Source organism: Penicillium nucicola (assembly GCF_028828085.1).
Source record: "Penicillium nucicola strain IBT 29836 chromosome Unknown utg000006l, whole genome shotgun sequence".
Classification (NCBI taxonomy): domain Eukaryota; kingdom Fungi; phylum Ascomycota; class Eurotiomycetes; order Eurotiales; family Aspergillaceae; genus Penicillium; species Penicillium nucicola.
This window is the reverse complement of record NW_026643130.1, coordinates 2,293,231-2,309,304: the sequence shown is the minus strand read 5'-3', so window position 1 is coordinate 2,309,304 and position 16,074 is coordinate 2,293,231. Positions and strand designations below refer to the sequence as shown.

The window sequence follows — 16,074 nt, the reverse complement described above, 5'->3', positions numbered from 1 at the left end:
TCCGCATATTTTTTAATACTGTAGTTGACCTTGTTATGAGGGTGAAGCCTCCGAAATTAAATCTATGAAGAAAATACAAGTTTATTGCCACTAACTCCCAGAGAACATATAGATTACAATTTCAGTCGATGGTGGTAGTCCGTGGGACAACAAAAGCGAAAACATTGGCAACATCAACAAGACTAGGAGGAGAACTCAAGACCAAGATCCGCACAACTTGCTCTTACTCGTGGCCATCTGGGCCACTGAAGTCAACGTCGCACCTCCCAAGATATCAAATACCGCCATCTCGGATTGTAGTTCCCTGACGAACCAGCTCCGCAGTTCCACTGCAACAAGAGAGTCTACTCCATACTGATGCAAAGGTTTGTTGGCATCAATATTTGTGACAGAGATTGAAAGAGCCTTGGAGAGCTTCGAAGCGATGGCTTCCGTGACCAACGCAGTAGCAGCAGGCAAAGACTCGGCCTGGCGAAGAGATGCAGCAACAGAGTCAGGTGTGCCATGATCACCACCAACTACTTCGTGAGCTGCCACCTGCCGGAACATCGGCCTCTTCAGCCATGTCGCCTGCGCTGTGTTCGGAGACAGACCTATTGTGACCTGGCAATCTGAGATATTCTGAAGGCCGGCCTTGGGATCACAGTAATAGTCCAGCATGGCATGGAATTGGGGTTCAGTCACAGGTTCCAAGCTCATGTTGGCAATCAGCTTTTCACGCAATTGGGCGTCCTCGGAAACGGCTCCAGCGAATGTGAATACTCCAAGATCGAAAGCGGTTGCTTTCTCGCCGAGCCTAACGCGATAACGAGCAAGCGCGTCTTGAAAGGTATTTCCTGCTGCGTAATTAGCCTGGCCTGTTGTTCCAGCGAGGCCGGAAATAGACGATAGCATGATGAAAAAGTCCATTCCTCGCGGAAGGTGTTGATGAAGATTCCAGGAGCCTTGGACTTTAGGTGAAAGTGACTCGTGCCACGACTGATGAGTGATGTTTTCAAAGAGAGCATCCTATGCTGGTCAGCAATGCATCAATAGATATCATATACCAGGGGAAACTTACGCGCAACACCATGGCCGCTTGGATGCATCCTTTGATGGGAGGCATCTCGGACGCACATTTCTTCAGGGCATTTTGCAATGCTCCTTCGTCCGACACATCGCATGCTGGAGCCATCACTTTCACACCTCGTTCCGCCAGACGATTGATAAGAGCGCGAGTCTTCTCGCCTTGGCCACCTGAACGCGACAAAAGCAGGAGATGGCGAGCACCACGATCCGCAAACCAACTGACAATATTGCTTCCCAGTCCACCTGATCCACCGCAAACGACAAATGTCGCATTGGGATCTAAGGAATAGCTTGTTGTTGTATTCAATATGGTCTAGAGAAGAGTTAGTCACAAAGCAATCGGTAATATTGAGAAGAAAACTCACTGTCACCTGGTCTTCCGGGCGCATTTCGAGCACCATTTTACCCACGTGCTGGCCGCCTTGCAGTATACGGAATGCTTTCTCAATCTCACCTACTCCATGTTGATGAATAGGCTGCGATGGGTGCAATTTGCCTTCCTGCACGGACGCGAAGACCTTTTCGAGAGCAGCGGCACAGACTTCAGGCCGCTCAATTGACATTGCGGCAAGATCAACGCCACTATAGGTGACATTTCGGAGGAACTGCGCCATTGGGAGTCCTTGATTTGACAAGATATCTCTCTTACCGATCTCGAGGAATCTACCATAGGGTGCGATGCATTCCCAGGATGCTAACAGGCTCTCTCCGGCCAGCGAGTTCAGGATAACATCAACACCCTTGTTTCCAGTACGGTGCTTGATAGCCTGTGCGAACAAAGTCGTGCGGCTAGAAAATATGTGAGTCTCGGGGATGTGATAAGTATCCATCAGGAATTGCTTCTTGCTCTGGGAGCCGACAGTCGCAAAGACAATGGCACCTGCGTTCTTTGCAATCTGAATCGCCGCTTGTCCAGTGCCGCCTGTACCTGAGTGAATCAAAACTGACTCGCCAGGTTGAATGCGTGCCACATTATGCAGCGCAACATATGCGGTGGCATAGTTGACCGGTAAGGCCGCTGCTTCTTCAAAAGTGATCCCAGAAGGAATCTTCACAACAGGTCCATTCTCTTGAACTCGAACTGATGAGGCAAAGCAGCCGTCTCCGAGGGCAGTCACCGAGTCTCCCACTTGGAACTTTGAAACCTCGCTACCTACTCGACTGACAACACCCGAGCATTCGGATCCGGTGTGGCTCGCTTTCAACTGTCCCACGGCAATCAAGACATCGCGGAAGTTTACTCCTGCACACGTGACTTTGATCTCGATCTCGTTTGCACCCAGTGGCTTGGCTGCAGTGGGGTCTTCAATAAAGTTGAACCCGCTGATTAAGCCTGGAGAAGTCGCATCCAGTTGTAGGGGAACCTCGCAGTCGAACTTCTGCACTGTTTTCTGCTGCTTGCTAGCCTTTCGTGCCACGACCTCATTAAGCTGACTGGGGGTGACCACCCGAGGAATGTGGAGTATCCCCCCTTGCTCGATATACTCTGTATCCACATCTTTCGCAGCTCCTGAGGTCAGGAATCGAACGAGCTTTGTGATTTGCTGCGTCGCTTCGGTCAACTCTTCCTTAGGCTCAAGGGAAAGAAGATGCAAATTGCGCCGTCCGTCTTCCTCCATTAGCACACGGAGCAATCCCTCTGCTAGACGGAAATGAGGCTTGGCTGGCGAGATGCCTCCTCCCTGAGTGATCCACAGTCCGCGCAATGTGGTCGAGAGAACGGCTTGCATTTGTTCAAACAGCTCTTGTTCAACAACCGTCAATACTGGACGCTCGAGCTCAATAATGAAAACTCGGAGGGTCTCATCGTTTGCCTGGGTTGTAATCGCGTCTTTGATGGAGACAATTTGAGCGGGAGAGCTACCAAGGAAGTCGCATCGCTTGGCAATAGAACGTGCTAGAGCAAGTTGGTCTGCTTGAGCTGGATCGTACACGATTTCAACACTCGAACTGGAGGGCTCATGCTTCTCTTCAGTGACAGTGGAGATCATCAAGCCGTGTTCGCTGGAAATATTTCCACTGACGTCCGGCAGCGACATGTCCAGTCCAGAATACCCAGTGTGTCTCAAGAGCTCATTCCATTCACTCTCATCGATACACCGACCTGATTGACAGTGTGATCCCATATCTGCATCATTTAGTTTCCTATGCACTGACAGTCAAGAGGGGATTTCGCTCACCCTGCCACCACTTCTCGAGTAAGCCAAAGACAAAAGTCGACCGACCATCTGGTAAAACCCCATCATACAGAACGAGTTTACCGCCACTAAACAATAGCATTAGTAGGGTGTCAGCAGGAGGACAAATGGAAGACATACGATTTTAGCAGCTTTCGCATATTCTGCAATATGGTTTTGACGGAAAACGCTTCATGGGAGATCTGTAGGGCATGATAAGCAAGTTAAACAAAACCAGGCAAGAGTTTAGCATACCAGCGAAGCCACGACTATATCATATGTGCCACATTCAAGGCCCTGAGATTCTGGATCTTGCTTGATATCCAGGATCTTGAATGCCATTCTTTCTGCTTTCGACTCAAACTTTGCTTGGGCTTTCACAACATTGTCTGGAGATGCATCAGTGTAGTCGAAGTGCCCGTAGCGAGGAGCATTTTTGACTTTCGCCAAATGTTCAACGAGGAGATCTGTTACAGCTCCGCCACCTCCCCTGATCTCTAGCATCTTCATCTGGGGATGCCCATGAGAGAAGAGGTCAAGATATTTGACCAACCCACGGAGGCCATTGGATTCAATGACCTGATTTGTTAGTCAAGGGAAAAGGAGCAAAGAGATGTATGACGTTAACCTACCAGCTCATGATACACTTCGTCCAGCTTTCCTTCGTCCTTCAGGAAGTTTGAGGGGTCAAGGTCACCAGATAAGAACTTTGGCAGATTGCGCGCCACAGAGGCATACAGGCAGCCTTGCTTAGTTCTGCGAATGCGTTGTTCGACTTCCTGGACATAATCAGCGTCATTGAAGAGGGCTTTCCATCCGTCAGTGGCAACTCCGAGGTTTCCTTCGTTAACAAGTCTCTGGCGGTGGACTAGCCAGTTTCGGTACTTCTTTAAATGCGGGTTCGACGACGAGATTTCTTCCTCTGGCACGCTAGAGAGCGCCTCTGCGATCCCTCTTGAGATCAAGAAGTCCAGATCATTACAAAAGCGCTCGTGGTCAGCATCACTGCCTGTTTCTGTCTTGCAAAGCTGGGCGATTTCAACGTCACTCAGGAGCTTCAAGTCCGGTTTCCACGAAAGTTGATGACAGAGACTATCCACAGACTCTCCGTCAATACCTGCAAGATCCGGCTCACTGACGATGTTCATGCGCAAACCTTGGACAGAGACCAAGGTTTTCTGTAAGCCGTGATCGAGTGCCACAATGCTGGTGGCAGGTCCAAGGAATTGTGAGACCTCCACACATGAGCCATATGTCTTGAAATCATGCGATTCCATCGCCTGACTATCTACCCACAGCCTGTCAACATGAGTTGGCACAGCAGTGGGCACAATATCCGTATCCAAGTTAACTGCTGGCCAGATTGATGTTTGGAAGATGGCGTCCAGTGTTGTTGGATGAATCGTCTCTCCCGAGGAAGACGAGAACTTTTTCACAACAGATGTCATCTCTCGCCCAGGTTTATTCAGGGACAACTCGGTGATCAGCTGGAATGCTGTACCATACCCATACCCGGATCTCTTCAAAGTGTCGTACATCTTCTCTCCACTCATGTTCGACTTGCAGGCAGCGGTGGTAGTTGCATAAGCTTGTCGCTGGGCTTCCTGGAGTTCTAATTCCACTGCTTTGTCCATCTCCTCTTCTTTGTTGACGTACACAATCTGGATGGAACCCGTGCAATTTTCCGTCCATGTTTCGTTCTCCAGGGTGCAAACCTTGAAGTTGAACCACCCTGAGCGTCTGGACTCCATATTCTTGGCAGGGTGCATGTGGAAACTGGTCTCGATACCTTGCGCACTCGATGGGATGCGAATCGCTGCACGGAATGACACATCTTGCACATTGAAACCAGATACTGGTCTTCCTTCATCTGCCATCTGCTTAGCTGCTTCGATGGCCATGACCAGCATTCCGGAGCCTGGGTACAGGATCGTCCCATTGATCTATCGAGTGATTAGTAGTCCCTTTGAGTTACAATATGCCTGATCTGCTCACCTTGTGGTCTTGGACCCATGGCATTTCTGATACTCGAATGATATTCCTCCAGCGTCCTTCGAGCGGGTTCTGGTTTAGATCGGGGAGACCGAGAAGATCGTTTCGACCAAACTTCCGCAGGCGGTGGTTCTTGCTCAGCCGACTCTCATGCCAGTATGACTTATCGTGATTGAAGGGATACTCCGGTAGGTCTGTCAAAGCCCTGCAGGTGTGGTCGTCCATATTAAGCAAGGAGAGATTGATCGGATACCCAGCGGCATACAGATCACCGAAGACAGAAAAGGCAGTATCAACGGCGGACATCTTGCGTACCAACAAAGACAAATACTTGACAGATGAGACCTTATTCATCTGCTTCAAGATATCTTTGCAAGCGCCCTGTAGGACGGAATGCGGTCCAATTTCCAGAATATGATCGATCTTAATCTTCCTGCGGTGACTGCCATCCAGTACCCTGGAAGGCTCTGAAGATGCCGAGCAAAGGGTTGCAAGGCCGGCAGAGAAACGCACGGGGGATATCATGTTGCGCACCCAGTGAGATGATTGACACGGCTCATCTGGATCAATCCAATCACCTGTGATTGAAGAAACCATCTGTGGCCGTGTGTGGTGGGCCAAACCAGACCCTTCCAATTCACCAAGGGCTGCTAGGTACTCGGATGCAATTTCTTTCATCTGGGAAGAATGGTAGGCCAGATTGACCATGAGTCTGCGACAAAAAACTTTGTCCTTATCAAGGCGGACCTTAAGCGCATCAAGCTGAACACCTTCACCGGAGATCGTCACGCTTTTAGGACTGTTAATACATCCAACAGTGAGTCGCGGGACCTCAAACTCGGAACCAGTTGCTTCTATATACGGCAGAACCTCTTGCTCGGACAGTGCTACTGCCAGCATTGACCCATTCATTTTTGCAGATTTCTCAAGACCGCTGCTCATATTTCCTCGATAATACGATACCTTCCAAGCAGAGCGTCTGGAGATCGCGCCAGAGCAGTACCTAAAGCGAAAGTTAGACACATTCTTCAATAGACTTGGACTGGTTGACTTACGCGGCTGCGACTTCTCCAGATGAATGACCTAACACCGCTTTGGGGACCACATTGAAAGAATGCAGGAGATCCACCAAAGCAATCTGCAGAATTGTGCACATGATCTGGCTGTACTCGGTTCGATTAACATTTGACTCAGCCTCGGGCTTTTGGAGCTCGTCTGCAACAAATCAATACCGCATCTATAGTAACTTTATACTCAAATCATGCTTCACATACCAACTGGGTCCCATTCGCATCCCAAGGTGCGAAGATATTCTCCTGCTTCTTCAATCCACGCTTTGAATGCAGGATACATGTGGAGAAGCTCACGTCCCATGGCGTACCACTGGGCTCCTTGCTACTACTGTATCAGCAACACGACATGAAACCTGAAAAGTAAGTTTGACTCACACCAGAGAAAATCATAGCAAGGTTGGGAGATTCACTGGACTGGCAGGCAGTGCTGAACCGCTTCGTTAGGGTCGTCAAGTCGTCTGATGGCCGCGCGACAGCAAATGTTCTCCAGGGTAAATGTGTCCGCCTTGTGCCCAGAGTGTGTGCTAAATTGTGGAGGAAGGGTTTCTTAGTTTCGATGGATTCTGAGGACAAGAATGAACCCCATGTGTCTTGGATGCGAGAAATGCCTCCTTCATCTGCTGCAGACCAAACAAGAAGTTTAGGAGCCTCAACCTGGGCCACTCCATTGGTGCCGTTCGTACTTGTGTGCACTCCATTTGTGGTTGTAGAAAGGGATGATACTGTGTTGTGGTTTCCTTTCATCTGATTCAGATTAAGGAAATTATACGCATCATCTATGACAATGTGCGTGTTTGACCCTCCGTATCCAAATGAACTGATGGACGCTCGTCGTAGTCCATCTGTAGGCCATGAGAGAGCTTCTTGGGGGAACTGAAACGGTAAGCTTCACAACATCTTGCGGCACGCTCAATCAGTTCTGTTCCACTTACTTTTAGGTTCAAGAATTCATCATCAATTCTCGGATTCAAAGTCCGTAGATTCTCGCTGTTCGGTGGAATGATACCTCTTTCCAAAGCTAATATGACTTTCATCATACCAGCCATTCCACTGGCACCTTCTAGATGGCCAACATTCGACTTAATTGATCCTCTGCCAGATGTGTTAGATCAAATATGCCACAGGAATCAGCACAACGTACATATACAGCGGTTCAGTGACCGAACGATGCTGCTGGAAAACAGAGCCAATGGCCTTCATTTCAATGGGGTCTCCGATAGCAGTTCCTTTTATCAAATTAGCTTTTTTCCAAAGTAGTGGAGATGTATATCCAAATGCTCCTACCGGTGCCGTGGGCTTCGAAATATCGTGTCTTGCCCATATCGAGACACGCTTCACGATATGTATCGCGGATCAGCTTGGCCTGCATCTCCGGGCTAGGCTGGGTGATACCAGGGGTCTTTCCATCCTGGTTGGATGCAGATGCTCGGATGACAGCGCGAATAGGGTCCCCATCCCGGACGGCTTCCTCCAATGTCTTGATGACTAGAACACCGATACCTTCACCACGGGAATACCCATTTCCACATTCATCAAAACTGAAGCATCGATTGTCTTTGGACAGAAGGCCCAAGTTGTTCATCATCAATGTGGTCTCTGCGGCCAACAAAACGTTGCTACCCATAGCCAGTCCCTATTTGCGTTCAGCATACTTCATGTTAAATTCAGGCAGATCCAGCCTACCATTGTGGCCTGGCCGCTCCAGATAGACTGACACGCCAAATCAACAGCCATCAAACTGCTTGAGCACGCTGTGTCGATTGTTGCACTCGGGCCTGTGAGGTTAAAGAACCAGCTGACACGATTTGCCAACATGTTTCCCGTCGACCCGGTAATGCCATACTTGTGCATGGACAGAGGGTCTTTAGTCTGCATGACCGCCCAGTCATGACCTGACGATCCCGCAAAGACAGCAGTCTTTGTTTTGGCGATGCGCTCTAGCGGGATTCCGGCATTTTCCAGCGCATGAAAGGCCGACTCGAGCAGCAGTCGCTGTGGGGGCTCCATGGCCTCTGCCTCAGCAGCGGTGATGGAGAAAAAGGGAGCATCGAAGCGACTGAGATCATCTTTCATGAAATGCCCGCCGCGTATCGACAAACTGTCCAGCCGGTCTGTCTCTGGAGAATAGTGGGCGTCGATGTTTAATCGGTCTGGGGGAAATTCTGTCACGGCGCAGCGTCGCGCCATTATCATTTCCCAGAAGGCTTCCGGGGTCACCGCCTCCTGGGGAAGGCGGAATGACAACCCCACGATGGCCAGTGGATTTGGTGACTTCTCAATTAATTCTATCATGGTGTTTGGTTGGGGCCCTCAAACTGGGATCTGAGAAGGGAAAATTGACAATTATACGGGAATGGAAAAGGTGTCTGTCTTTATTGATCTCTCTGCGCTATGGATCCTGTTAAGTTTATCTGTTTTAGTAGCTTGTTGCGTGTATTGGGCTGGGCGCATAACGTCTCGGCTGAACAAACTCGGGTTCGTTACCTTCTGAATATAGAATACCGGCGTTTCCGGAACAGACTGCACTAGTCGTCTCGCTGAAAAATGGGTGTGGTGGATCTCGTTTGCATGAGGTCAAACTCGTATCTGCACGAGCTGAAGCGCTAAGGTTATCCGCTACTGGCTCATGTAATATACCCGTGAAAATAACAGATCATTTTAGGCAGGCAGATATCAAAATAGTGTACCTAAATAGGTATAGGTAATCGTTCGCACCTTTTGACATATAACGCCCACTCTAGGCGAATTCCGGACCCTGGCATGATACGCTAGTAGGCTACAGATTTACATTCACAGCTGAACAGGCTCTGAGACCCTATTCAATTTTGCTTGCGTAGCGCCTGTTGTCCACTTTTCCCCATATCTATTTTCTCCCTCGGCCGTCCGTGGCCAGATTCGGCTCAATAATTATACAAACCCTATTTTTTACATGCTAGTATTGTTATCTTGAACAGACCTTGTTCATCAATTTTGATCTTCCACCAGAGTCGATCTCTCAATATGCGTTTCTTGTGGTAGGTTGATTGCTCTGATCCTTCTGGTTGCTTTTACTGACTGTATCTAGTCTGCATGGAAAAGGGAGTAATTCTCGCGTGAGTGCCCTTGAATACACGATCGGGAATATGGACTGACACGTTGACAATCGTCGGTACAGATCTTCAAACAACAGACTGGTAAGAGACGCAAGCTGGGAACAATAAGACCAAGCTAACAGATCAATAAGCTGCTCTGCGCTATGAGCTAGGAGAGGGTCACAGCTACGACTTTGTCGATGGGCCTCTCGCTTGGCAGATGGATCCCGGTATGCTGAAAGAGTAGCGTCGCTTGACTCAGGCAGACTGACCCTGGGATAGATTTGAAAGAGTTCGTGATGGGCGAAGAAGAGACGTTTGCTATCTGCGATCCGCAATCAGCATCCTCCTGCATTGAAGCAATGGAGAACATCGAACGATACATCACAGCTGAGGGTCCCTTTGATGGTATCATGGGGTTCAGTCAGGGCACCAGTATTGCCCTTGGCTGGTTGATCCAGAGACGGCGAGAGGCCTCAGGCAAAGAACCACAGCCATTGCCATTCAAGGTCGGAGTGTTTTTCTCGAATCCCTGGGGCGTGTACGATGGCGCGGCGCTTGCAGATGGCCGACTTGAATATTTGGATCGATCGGCTTTTGAAAACCTGTTGGACTTTCCCACCGCGCATATCTGGGGTTCGGCAGACCGCGATCACGAGATGGCAGAGCTGGTTAGTGCTTCTTGTGTGTCAGAGAAGCGGTCCACCTTTGTTCACTCTCGAGGGCATGAGATCCCGGCAGATACCCATACGGTAATTGCCATGGCTAAGGCGATCAATCGGGCAATGGTGCGGGCTGGATTGGAATCATTATAGCGGTGTATCTTTTTCACACTCCGAAGTTCTTGCGTTTCCATCTGGACTGCATACGACGCCACTTGGACGGAGAACAAAAACCCGAGGAGATCCCGTGTATTATTTCCGTGGCTTTGGAGCAGTCCATCAGACCCACCTCAGGGGTTTCGAGCCCCAAATTCTCAAATGATACAAATTCATTCCCATGTTGGGCCGGGTTTCAATTGTAAACTGTATTTCCAATGCGCTGGCATGGGTTGAGCTCTGCGCTAGAGGCAGTCGCAGATCCAACCAATCCCGTGGATCAATCGCTATCTTTAATCCTGACAGGTTCCACTGGAAGCCAGGGCGACCAGCAATTGGTCAGTTGGCAGATCCCATGCGAAAGTTCGTGAAAACCCGACGGTGCGGCACGCTATCGGTGGATCTCGAACCGGTAATTCTCATTCCCTTCAGCTTTATGGTTTCCAGATTCTTCTAGTCGAATGGAGATCAATAGTCAGTGGGACTGAAAGCTGATAGTAGTCGTTTAATCGGACTGTTGACTGCAGGCATAGGTGGGTCTCATCGCCTAAATTATCCATGTCTCTTATTCTGGACCCAACTCAGTCGCCGTCTCAGGGCTGGCTGAGATCTGGAGTTCATCTGGAGCTGAGTCGTGAAACCCGTTAAAACACGTGTCGGAAGTCACGGCTGGTATCTGGGATCTGGTATCGAAACGAACTTGAATACAGGGCGTACTCGAGATACCAGAAATACCCAACGTGGAATATGTATAACAACAGGCTTCTTAGGGGGTTGGAGGAAGTCCAGAGTCTCTGTCCAAATATTCCCGATGCCATCCCGAACCACTGTGTCGGTGGCACAGTACCTATTTTCTCGCCTCAAAGAGGTAGGCGTTCGATCCATCCATGGTGTACCAGGTACTGGCTGCTCTTTGCTTCCGTCAATTGCAGAGAAGCAAAAGAAAACATCGCTAATTTCAAGCAGGAGACTACAATCTTGCATCGTTGGACTACGTAGGCAAAGCTGGACTGCGTTGGATTGGCAATTGCAATGAGCTCAACGCTGGTAAATAACCATTCTATCTATGCCCGAACCGGCACGAAATTGACGTTTGGCAGGATATGCGGCCGACGGCTATGCTCGTGTCCATGGAATTTCGGCCCTGATGACAACTGCTGGTGTTGGAGAATTATCAGCCCTGAATGCAATTGCAGGAGCGTATGCCGAGTACGTTCCCATCGTGCACATCGTGGGACAACCCAGTTTGAGATCACAGCAGCAAAAGAAACTACTACATCATTCTCTTGGGGATGGAAATTTTGCGGCCATCGCCAAAATCTCGGCCGGGGTGACTGCCAACAGCGTACAGATTAACTGCGCGAAGCAAGCCTCCAGGGTGATCGATGATATTATCGCCCAGTGTTGGAACACCAGCAGACCGGTGTCAATTACTCTACCTATGGACATGGTTCATGCCCCAGTTTCAGCAGAGAATCTGGCACGGCCAATCGACCTGTCTTCCTCCACAAACGATATCGCTCATGAAACTCTCGCTGTTGATGCTATCCACGAAGCTTTGCAGACGGCACACCGACCTATTCTTCTGGTTGGCGGATATAATGTACGTTTTACGAAGCAAAAGGAGGTGCAGTTGCTCGCTGAAAGGCTTGGACTGCCCGTTTTTCTATCTGCGTCCGGTCGAGGCATTATCGACGAGGAACATCCCAACTTCAATGGACTCTACCTGGGAGACTGTTCAGATCCACATGTCGCAGAGAAGGTCCGGTCTTCTGATTTGATCATCTCCATTGGCAACATTCACTCGGACTTGAACGTGGCATCTGTGTCATGGGGCTTTCATCCATCGACCATGGTCGAGCTTCGGGATGAAATGATCCACGTACAGGGCAAAAGCTACCCGGGACTGAACAGTGCGAGCCTTTTGCGGGCTCTCCTCCAACGTTTGCCTGACTGCTCTCCGGTGAATACCCACGAGAATGTGCTTTTTCCACCGAAAAAGAGCCCCTTCGAAACAAGCACTCTGCACCTGCCACCCATCCCACCCGTGACTGTCAATCAAGAGCGGGTATCTCAAGGCGGCTTGCTGAACAGTGAGTCACGACGTATGGCGCATACACTAAGCTACAGCGAGGAAGGCCCTCTAAGCCATGATTGGCTGTGGCCCGCGCTGAGCAGCTGGCTACGTCCCAATGACACGGTCATCGCTGAAACAGGCACCTCCAACTTCGGTATCTGGTCTACCAAGTTGCCTCGTGCTGTCACGTTCATCAGTCAGTATGTCTGGGCGAGTGTTGGGTACTCTCTGGGTGCTTGCCAAGGAGCCGCCGCAGCAGTCCAGGACTCGACCAGTCCCGATCGACGAACCGTTCTATTCATTGGTGACGGGAGTTTTCAATTCACCTGCCAGGAGTTGAGTACAATCATCAAGCAGAATCTGTCGCCGATTATGTGAGTATGCACTGCGCTCCAATTTTATTACACAGACACAAAAAACTAACTGGCGTAGCTTCGTGATCTGCAACCAAGGCTACACCGTTGAACGGCTTATCCATGGCTGGAATGAATCTTATAATGACATCCAGGAGTGGCAACCCCGGAAACTGCTAGAGGTGTTTGGCGCGGATCAGGGATCCTACCAAACACACCAAGTTCGAACCAAGGCTGAGTTTTCTGCTCTTCTACAAGATCCATCTTTCAACGACAAGCAGGTTCTTCGGGTAAGACTCTTCATTCAACGATTCTACGACTTGAGATTTCTAACCTTTTTGTTCTCAGTTCGTCGAGCTGCACATGGATCGGGACGATGCGCCATCTGATCTCAAGACACTCGCTCAACAGCTTGTAGCACGGGACTCGAGCTCAAAGGGGACAAATTGAAGCGGAGAGCGGGGGAAATTGGGAGGCAGTTCATGAATCAACACACATAGAAGATCATTCAATAGTATAGAACGGTGGGAGTCCTGTATTTTAACAATCTTGTCTCCGCACAAGACTTGCGTTGGGGCGTGGCTTGTTTTGGGAGGTTAGGGTTAGCGCTTGTTATTTTGACGTTACGAGAATACAGTAATCTTACTGGTATCATCGGTAATACACGTTTCGCATCCCCAAAGCCCCTAATGCTACGCGATGTGGCAGTTCTGTAGCGGAGCCACGTTTTGATCCAAGTCCTTCAGCCACCGAACTTTCCCAGGAATTTTCAGCGGCCAAAATAGTGAGGTCGCTAGCCGCTTGTTTCAGCTCCACAGTTCACCGACTCGCCTCGATACCCGATGTATTGGAAAGCGATTGCTGCTGGGAGGCGATTTTCCCATGGCGCCCCCTCACATTGCGCATTTCCAAAGATTACATGTTATCGATAAATTTAACATTCTTGAAAGCCCTCGAAATCCGGAATTGTTTCACTGATTCCGCCACAGCAAGCTGTCATGGCAGAGTTGTCGATAGTTCATGGATCAGAAGAGTCGGCCCTGTGGCCGAAGCGGCTGGGGGATCTAATTGAGGACCAAGCCAGCAGCTTCGGTCACCGTACCGCGGTGGTTACCCCATGGCAGGGAAAGAGACTCTCCTTCAATGATTTGGCAGAGAGCAGCAAAACACTGGCCAACGCCATGGTTCGCGCTGGTTTGCGACTTGGTGATTGTGTTGCCGTCATGGCCGGGAACCGGTATGAATATATAGAGGCCTTCCTAGCTGGAGGGAGAATTGGGTGTCCGGTACTCCCAATTAACAACGCATACACGCCGGTGGAAGTCCTAAGAGCTCTACAGAGAAGTTGTAAGTCGGCCTTGTCTCACGAGTGAAGAGAGCCATCATCAAAAGCGATGCTAATAACAGAAACAGCATGCAAATTATTGTTTATTGCCTCGGATATCGGTCCCCGCAGCCTGTCAGCTCATATACAATGCCTTCTCACCTCCGACTCGGAAGATAAACTGCCCGATCTGTCGACGATAGTCTCCTTCGGTGGATCTCACAATGACCCACGAATTCAGGTGTACGGGGATTTCCTAGCCTCCGGAGCGCTAGGTGATGAGGGTGACTTTCTGCAATCTGCCGAGCGAATAGTGCGACCATCCGATAGTCTCAGCTATCAATTCACATCTGGCACGAGCGGCGAGCCAAAACTGTCAATGCTCTCACATCGGTAGGGAACCAGAGACTCGGAACTACCCCGGCGACATTGCGCTAATCTTCTTCAAAGGGGCCTTATAAATAACGCGCGTCTCGTGGGCAATGCGATGCGACTGACTCCGGAGGATGTAGTCTGCTGCCCGCCGCCCTTGTTCCACACCTTCGGCCTGGTACTCGGGTTCCTAAATGCATTCACGCACGGAAGCGCGATCGTCTTCCCCTCAGATCAGTTCAATGCCGAGCAGGCCATCGATGCGGTCGCGCAGGAGAAGGCCACGGCGCTGTTAGGCGTGCCGACGATGTTCGTCGCGGAATTGGAAGTCTGCGATGCGAGACAGATCGAAATCACGACGGTGCGGACTGGACTTGCGGCTGGATCGCCGGTGTCGGAGACGTTGTTGAGTCGACTGGAGGAGCGGCTGGGCTGCAAAGGGATGCTGATTGCTTATGGGATGACCGAGACCAGTCCTGTGACATTCATGACTTCATTGGATGATCCCAAGCACAAGGCGATGACTAGTTTGGGCAGGGTGCTCCCGCATACCTCTGCTAAGATTGTTGACGAGAATGGGGTTATTGTTCGTCGAGGTGAGAAAGGGGAGCTGTGTACTAGTGGGTATGGCCTGCAGAAGGGATACTTCAATAACGAGATGAAGACCAAAGAGGCAATGCGATATGATGCGGATGGGAGATTATGGATGCATACTGGGGATCAGTGCTACCTTGACACTGAGGGCTACTGTCATATCAGTGGGCGGACAAAGGATATCATTATCCGAGGTGAGACTTTCTCTCTTGATCTTATATGTTGGGCATTGAATTAACAGGAAATTTCAGGTGGCGAAAATATGTTTCCCCTCGAAATTGAAGAGCGGTTACTTGTCCATCCCGCCATCACCGAGGCGAGTGTTGTGGGAGTTGCCGACCAGAAGTATGGCCAGGTAGTAGGCTGTTTCCTGAAACTCGCCACGAACCATACCAGGCCCCAGGATCAAGAATTGAGGGATTGGGTTCGTGCAGAATTGAGCTGGCACAAGGCGCCTCAGCATATGTTTTGGGTTGGCGAGGGAGGCATATGTCCCGATTTTCCCAAAACCGCCAGTGGCAAGCACCAGAAACATATCATGGAGGGAATTGCCAACACAAGTCTCTCTGGAAATCTCTCCTCCATTAAGACGCAATCTACCCCGGTGGGATACTCGTTTTTTGGCTTGTCGTTATGTCTGATTCCGGTGGCCTTGTACCTGTCAATATACTCCTAATAATTTGAATTTTCTATATGATTTTACATTCTCCATCTTATCTAACTTTGGACCTGCCCAGATTTCCAAAGGCTTATGAAATGTGCACCTACTTCTGGCTTTTAATGCATGACTGAAAAGGAACGTATGCATCCTCCACGGTTGTAAGCGAGTGGAATGGTGATCAACTGTACTATCTCATCTAAGCTTCTCATCGATCGACTTGATGTTACGAACTGCTAGCGAGTGAGCCACTGGTAGGAGTGGTTTTATTTGAAGCTATTCCAACCCAGACATCAAATCACACCACCGGTATTAATGTTCGCATTGTCTATACGAAGAAACAAGTACATAAAAATTGAGTTGATCTTCTTGTTGTATAAATTGCCTCAGTTGATGTAGCTGGTACGATGTAAAATCATCTGTTGAATGTTTGTGGGGTTACAGTCATAGTTATTGCAAGTCATGTTTCAGAAATCGTGCATGGCAGATTGACCCAG

At 49.6% G+C, this 16,074-nt stretch overlaps 4 protein-coding genes across 4 annotated transcripts; 3 read left to right on the top strand and 1 right to left on the bottom strand.

Annotated features, from left to right (window-relative positions):
- Nucleotides 1-195: 195 nt before the first annotated feature.
- N7511_006888 (type I polyketide synthase) lies at nt 196-8,602 on the bottom strand (the record flags this gene model as incomplete). Its single annotated transcript, XM_057129265.1, has 15 exons — nt 196-1,008; nt 1,061-1,381; nt 1,434-3,196; nt 3,249-3,334; nt 3,387-3,448; nt 3,501-3,824; nt 3,878-5,188; nt 5,241-6,240; nt 6,293-6,452; nt 6,512-6,632; nt 6,686-7,183; nt 7,243-7,402; nt 7,452-7,536; nt 7,595-7,943; nt 7,994-8,602. 15 exons carry the CDS (start codon nt 8,600-8,602, stop codon nt 196-198), a joined length of 7,662 nt encoding a protein of 2,553 aa, XP_056983821.1.
- A 1,078-nt stretch (nt 8,603-9,680) lies between these two features.
- N7511_006887 (uncharacterized protein) lies at nt 9,681-10,196 on the top strand (the record flags this gene model as incomplete). Its single annotated transcript, XM_057129264.1, has 1 exon — nt 9,681-10,196. The coding sequence occupies one exon, from the start codon at nt 9,681-9,683 to the stop codon at nt 10,194-10,196; it is 516 nt and encodes a 171-aa protein (XP_056983820.1).
- Nucleotides 10,197-11,346: 1,150 nt separating this feature from the next.
- N7511_006886 (pyruvate decarboxylase-like protein) lies at nt 11,347-13,079 on the top strand (the record flags this gene model as incomplete). Its single annotated transcript, XM_057129263.1, has 3 exons — nt 11,347-12,650; nt 12,709-12,919; nt 12,978-13,079. 3 exons carry the CDS (start codon nt 11,347-11,349, stop codon nt 13,077-13,079), a joined length of 1,617 nt encoding a protein of 538 aa, XP_056983819.1.
- Nucleotides 13,080-13,627: 548 nt separating this feature from the next.
- N7511_006885 (acetyl-CoA synthetase-like protein) lies at nt 13,628-15,595 on the top strand (the record flags this gene model as incomplete). The annotated part of the gene is made up of 4 exons (XM_057129262.1): nt 13,628-13,976; nt 14,043-14,346; nt 14,404-15,113; nt 15,171-15,595. The coding sequence occupies 4 exons, from the start codon at nt 13,628-13,630 to the stop codon at nt 15,593-15,595; spliced, it is 1,788 nt and encodes a 595-aa protein (XP_056983818.1).
- Nucleotides 15,596-16,074: the final 479 nt, after the last annotated feature.